Source organism: Haliotis rufescens, unplaced genomic scaffold (assembly GCF_023055435.1).
Source record: "Haliotis rufescens isolate VD_foot unplaced genomic scaffold, xgHalRufe1.0.p SCAF_21, whole genome shotgun sequence".
NCBI classification, from domain to species: domain Eukaryota; kingdom Metazoa; phylum Mollusca; class Gastropoda; order Lepetellida; family Haliotidae; genus Haliotis; species Haliotis rufescens.
In genome coordinates, this window is record NW_025963902.1 from 14,448,928 (window position 1) to 14,455,726 (window position 6,799).

Below are 6,799 nucleotides of genomic sequence, written 5' to 3' on the forward strand. Positions count from 1 at the left end.
TTGCTAATATATTGGCTAGTGAACAATCCCAATTAGCACCCCTTCCGATTGATCAATGCTCACAAGACTTATTTATTCGCGTACAATACGCACTCGTGTGTCATATGCACCCTTAATTATGGGCAATTAAATTCTAGAAAAATATTTCTGTCATACATAAACATTTCAGGCTGTCAGCATAAACCACGAAATTTATCTTTCAACTCTGTTTTTTTTCACCAAAATAATATTCTAATAAGAGCCCCCTATTTCTAATTTTGAGAGCGCCCTGAGCGCTTATTACGTCGAATACGGTATTCTTTAAATGATGAATACTATCAGCAATTTCTTTCTTGGTAATTGGATAATAATTGTCTGTTGTCAACTCGTTAGAATGATTATCATCGAGAAATTAAACATCCCAAATTCATTGTCGTTTCTATCATAAGGATTAGAGAATAAATCGCATTGGCATTCACTAACATACCTTTGCTGATGTGATTTCCTTTTTTCAGTTATTTTTTTCATACACGAAGCAACAGTGCATTAAAGCATCTGTGATATGTCTAATGCTGTCATTATCAAATGCTGTGTCAACTCCCTTCTCCAGTACATCTTAGACAGTTTTAGGGAATAAGTTATCTCAAATTGATCAGCCTCATTGTCTACCAAAAAAACATTAGAATGAAGTGTTGCTGTTTGAAATGTCTGATTTATCATGAAGCGTGAAGCGTACGTAATTGTGACTGGAGGATGTGAAGACTCGGTGCGGGGGGGTCTTTTAAAACTTTCACATTTATCAACAAATCAGTTGAAGGGATTACCTGGTCAACCACATCGGTGCCCTGGTTTCCAATAAAGGTGAAATCTCCATTACCGATGTCTGTACCACATCTTCCATTCATATGTATATTCAAAACACTACACATTTAACAAACATTTGCCAAAGTTATTTATACCCGAATCTGCAGAACATCTTTTTAAGTTGAAATGATCATTTACAAAATGCCACATGTTATTATCATGGCTGTCAAAGTATACAAGAATGTCATCTACAAAATCTGGTTCTTCAAGTCTTCACCTACCATTATGTAAACATCGTTACCCTGAGAGAAGACATCTAGCAAATCATTCTGCAGGAGTATAATACCATCAGTGCGCTACCTTATTGGATCATAATACCAGGTTAGAGACTCTAGACGAATATACACACATACATATAATACATCTTTCTGAAAATTAAATAGTTTTTTGTCAAGAAGAACAAATATACCACTATCAATAAAAAAATTCATTTCACAAACTATCATTATCAAACAATAATAACATTATAGCCTCTTTTTCTTGAAATACAAATATTCCATGAGAACATTAAACATTAACATTAAACGTGAGGGGTGGAGTGACTATGTGTTTGTTCGGGGACGGATGGGTGGGGTGTCTTTGTTTATCCTGGGGGACGTGAGAGGTGGGGTGACTATGTTTATCCTCAGGGACGTGGGGTGGCTATGTTTATCCTCAGGGACGTGAGAGGTGGGGTGGCTATGTTTATCCTCAGGGACGTGAGAGGTGGGGTGGCTATGTTTATCCTCAGGGACGTGAGAGGTGGGGTGACTATGTTTATCCTCAGGGACGTGAGAGGTGGGGTGGCTATGTTTATCCTCAGGGACGTGAGAGGTGGGGTGAATATGTTTATCCCAGGAGACGTCAGGGGTGGAGTGGCTATGTTTATCCCAGGGGACGTCAGGGGTGGAGTGGCTATGTTTATCCCAGGGGACGTCAGGGGTGGAGCGGCTATGTTTATCCCAGGGGACGTCAGGGGTGGAGTGGCTATGTTTATCCCAGGGGACGTCAGGGGTGGAGTGGCTTTGTTTATCCGAGGAGACGTCAGGGGTGGAGTGGCTATGTTTATCCCAGGAGACGTCAGGGATGGAGCGGCTATGTTTATCCCAGGGGACGTCAGGGGTGGAGTGGCTATGTTTATCCTAGGGGACGTCAGGGGTGGAGTGGCTATGTTTATCCGAGGAGACGTCAGAGGTGGAGTGGCTATGTTTATCCCAGGAGACGTCAGGGGTGGAGTGGCTATGTTTATCCTAGGGGACGTCAGGGGTGGAGTGGCTATGTTTATCCCAGGAGACGTCAGGGATGGAGTGGCTATGTTTATCCCAGGAGACGTCAGGGGTGGAGTGGCTATGTTTATCCTAGGGGACGTCAGGGGTGGAGTGGCTATGTTTATCCCAGGAGACGTCAGGGGTGGAGTGGCTATGTTTATCCCAGGAGACGTCAGGGGTGGAGTGGCTATGTGTTTACTCGGGGACTGGGGGGGGGGGGGGGGGGGGGGGGTGGAGTGGCTATGTGTTTGCTCGGGGACTGAGGGGTGGAGTGGCTATGTGTTTGCTCGGGGACTGAGGGGTGGAGTGGCTATGTGTTTGCTCGGGGACGTCAGGGGTGGAGAGGCTATGTGTTTGCTCGGGGACTGAGGGGTGGAGTGGCTATGTGTTTGCTCGGGGACTGAGGGGTGGAGTGGCTATGTGTTTACTCGGGGACTGAGGGGTGGAGTGGCTATGTGTTTACTCGGGGACTGAGGGGTGGAGTGGCTATGTGTTTACTCGAGGACGTCAGGGGTGGAGTGGCTATGTGTTTGCTCGGGGACTGAGGGGTTCGACGACTGCGGTGAAATGCACTGTAGTCGCTTCATTTCGCTACAATCTCGAGTGGATGTTGTTTTACTATGACGTCTTCTCGTAAACGACTTCATAATAGCACGACGAAAGTTGACGCAGCAGATGCTGTAGATGATGGGGTTGGAAACGCTGTTGATGAAGTAGGATCTGAGTAATATGTTGTTTAAGGCGAGCTGGGCTGTGGGGAGATTGTCGAAGACGTTCTTAGTAAAGATGGCGGCAATAATGGTCCCAAAATGAGGCAGGAAACTTAGGACGAAAATGAGGCTGATGAGAAACATCATGACTGTTCTCTGTCGGACTGTATTCCTTTGTTGTTGCGTCATGGCCGACCGAGTTGAAAGCAGGTCGCTTTCAGAAGCTTTTCTCTTCCTTGTCAAATCTTTCCCACGCCCCACAACTTCACCATTGATTCCCAAGGTGGTCTGAGAAGGAATGCGTCCACTAGCTGATGACGTCCTGAATCGCCCGACATGAGACAGTTGGCACCATATTAAGGAATACACCACGACGACGGTGACTAACACCGCCATGAAGACAACAAGAACAACACCGTTGTAGATAAGAGGTACGAAGACCCCAGCCTTATCGGATATACTGCATAATGTACCATTAATACGCCCTTCATTCAGGGGTATGTTCCTTGGACCATATACAAACAAACAAGGAACAGACAGAATGCATGTCGCCACGCAACATAACCCGATGGACAATTTGGCCCCAGACGCTGTCATCTGTCTGTGTAAAGGGCGACACACCCTCCGGTATCTGTCAACAGTCATTGGTAACAGTATAATCGCCGACATCAGTGAAATAAGGTTATTTGTCACTGATTTGATGTAGCACAGACTATACGTTCCTATAGTGTATCGGTGCGACAAATGGAAGATGTCAAAAGGTATGTTTGTGACACAGTTGGCTAAATCAAGAACCGCTAAAGCCAAAATAAAGTTTGCGAAAGCGTTGGTTCTCTTGATCTTGACCAGATACACATAGCAGACCAGAGAGTTGCCGACAAATCCAACCAGCAATATGATGGCGAGAAACAAGATGGCTGGCATAGCTTTGATTGTGTAGTCATAGTTACGGCTGGTTAAATACTCGGGAGAGACGTCACCGGAGACGTTTGGAGACATTTCTGGATTCTGTTCAAAGGAATGGGAAAATTTTATCACATTGCATTTAATCAGCAGAAATCAAAGTACATACTGTCATATATCGCACACGTGTAATCCAGAAGTTAAAACAAATTGAAATTTGCATGTGGTGCCTTCAGAATCAGGAATGAGAATATGGCACATTTCGGTTCAAAATCAGTTGTGTAATATAAAAGTAGAAAGCAAACATGGTATGAAAACAAAACTTGTAATTTTTTTTCACAACAATGACTTCTTGAAAGATTTGTTTTTGTTTTCGAGGCGACTTACGGGATCGGGTGGTCAGGCTCGCTGACTTGGTTGATGCATGGCATCGTATCCCAATTACGTGGATCGATGCTCATGATATCAATCACTGGATTGTCTGGTCCAGACTCGATTATTAACAGACCGTCGTCATATAGCTGTAATATTGCTGAATGGGGCGTTAAACAACAAACAAACAAACAAATCAAGGAACATGGGATATTAAGTTGACACAACCATCGTGGTGCCCGTAATACTGTTATACATTGATCTACCTACAATGGTAAAGTAAATAGCTACACTGTTGTAATATTATTTTATGATGAAGTAGATTAGTAGAAACATGCAGATTAAAATTGAAACCCACAACGTTGTGAGTGTGTACTCTTTTCTGTTTAAAAAAATATGAACCATACTTCTCTATGATAATTATCTCCTTAATCCTAATATGTCTATTATGACAAGTCAATTATTCACACTGTCCAAAAGTGGTAATATCTCGCTACACGGAAATGGGTCAACGTTTCCCGCAAAGCGAAATGCTGTTGGCCTGTCCCCGGCCCTGTCGATGGGCAGACCTCGCTACACGGAAATGGGTCAACGTTTCCAACATAGCGATATGCTGTATGAGGAAATAGGTCGGCGAGAAACCAGTGCTTTCCTCTTATCATTGTGCCGAATAACGCAAACATGTTAAGTGTAATAACTTACAGTTAAGATATGTTTAAAATTAAAAAAAAATTTACGCTTATCATTATAAATATGAGACAAATATTCATTAAAAACAAAAACAAACTTGTTTACATCTTTTCAACTGTTACTTATCCCCATGTCGCTTTCTCAAACCCAAAACTAATAGAGTAGGGCGCCATAGGGCCATTTGTTTTTATATTTTCAAGATACTAAGTTGAAATTTCAAGATACTAAGTTGAATTTTCAACTTAGTATCTTGAAATTTCAAAATAGTATAAAAAAAACCCAACAAAAACAAATGGCCCTAAAAGGCTTCGGTAGGATCTTGAAATTTCAAGATTATTCACTTCGAACGTATTTTTACATCTTAAGATGTAAACTTATTATCTTGAAATTTCAACTTAGTATCTTGAAATTTCAAATTGATATCTTGAAATTTCAATTTTGTTAACTGAAATTCAACTTGATATCTTGAAATTTCAATTTTGTATCTTGAAATTTCAACTTCTGTATCTTGAAATGGATAGTATCTTGAAATTTCAACTTTCGTATCTTGAAATTTCAAGATAGTATCTTGCAGTTTCAACTTAATATCTTGAAATTTCAACTAAGTATCTTGAAATTGGCCAAATGGCCCTAAAAGGCTTCCGTAGTTTTATGATAATTCTATCCCTTTTAGCTATAATATAGGATGACGTCAAACAAGAAACGTGACGCCAATGACGTCACAAAGCAATAGAATAGATAGCAGCCCGTCGTTAGGGGGAAGCGGACAGCTATCAAATTACAGTTGGCCGCAGATTTCTGTTAACATGAGGGATTTTTTAGGAAAATTTCTATCCATTTTAGCTATAATATTTGCTTAAACATTCACATTTAGTAAATAATATATTCCAACGTTTACGTTTGAATTGAAGAGCTGCATTGGAAACATATGTACTGGTCCTGTCGTTTGTACCGGTTGTACGTTTTGACATGACATGTGCAATAAAGATACCATATAGTGTAAACTTTACGGCATAATAAATTCGTTATGGTGCCTATAGTGGTCGTATACGGAGTCATATTAGGGGAGCAGGAAAATATATTTCTGGTAACCTAATATGACTCCGTATACGACCACTCAAGGCACCGTAACCAATAACATACATACATACATACATATCTGCATTATGTGGTCAAACTAGAATTCACAATGGAATGATGACCTCGGATACAAGAACCTTTTTCTTGTCTCTGTCGGGGCACGCGTGACCCTGTCGTGGCACCGCAATTCGCGGGGGAGGGTGTGTGTCACCAAAATGGTAAACTTGTCAGACCAGCATTACTCCGGGCTTTCCTCCCACAAGACACGCCGTGTTGTGATAGAAGTATTATTCAAACCTCACGTACACATGTCCAAACGGGACAAATGTGTGACCGAAAGAGTTTTCCGGTTTAGACAGTGGCCCCGTTAGCCCGAAATAAGCAGCATTTACAAATATACTGAAATATTAGAATCGCAACGTGTGTGAAACACTCACTCACCTGTGTATCACAAGTGCCTTGTGTTCTGAAGGTTGACGTGATGCAGACAAGAGAGAAGAGTCAACCGAGTCGCAGTGACGTGGTTTGGTGAGTTGTGCACGTGCGAGTCAAGGATGTACATACCACACACCAGTAGATCTGATTACATACTTCTCTACCAAGGATGTCCAATTCTGAGAAGGCATATGACCGGATCCTGCTGTTCGCCTTAGATAACAAGAAGGTGTTTCATTATGCAGTGAACTAACACTATATCCAGTTCCGGAAACTGTTAGAGTTCTGTTATCGTATTGTATCATATATTAGAAGCAAAACAAATCCTATTCGAACCTTTGTATATTCGATTTGGACAAAAAAAACATACGACTGCAACCAGACGTTCAAGTGATGAACCAGGAACAGTCACACGATAATGCATTTACTGATTTTTTTTAAATTATTATTTTTTTTGTTAATTTTGAATTACGTCTGCTGTGTTCAAGTGAAGAGATTCTGCTGCTTATAGTTAAACAG

The 6,799-nt window shown here is 41.5% G+C and overlaps 1 protein-coding gene across 1 annotated transcript; it reads right to left on the reverse strand.

Annotated features, from left to right (window-relative positions):
- Window positions 1-2,584: 2,584 nt before the first annotated feature.
- Window positions 2,585-3,196, reverse strand: LOC124121325. The gene has a single exon (XM_046484323.2). It carries the CDS (start codon window positions 3,194-3,196, stop codon window positions 2,585-2,587), a length of 612 nt encoding a protein of 203 aa, XP_046340279.2.
- Between the last annotated feature and the right edge of the window lie 3,603 nt (window positions 3,197-6,799).

Bases quoted from the DNA above. Each gene is read 5' to 3' on its own strand.
- LOC124121325 (XM_046484323.2), bottom strand. From the start codon at position 3,196: ATGGCGGTGTTAGTCACCGTCGTCGTGGTGTATTCCTTAATATGGTGC.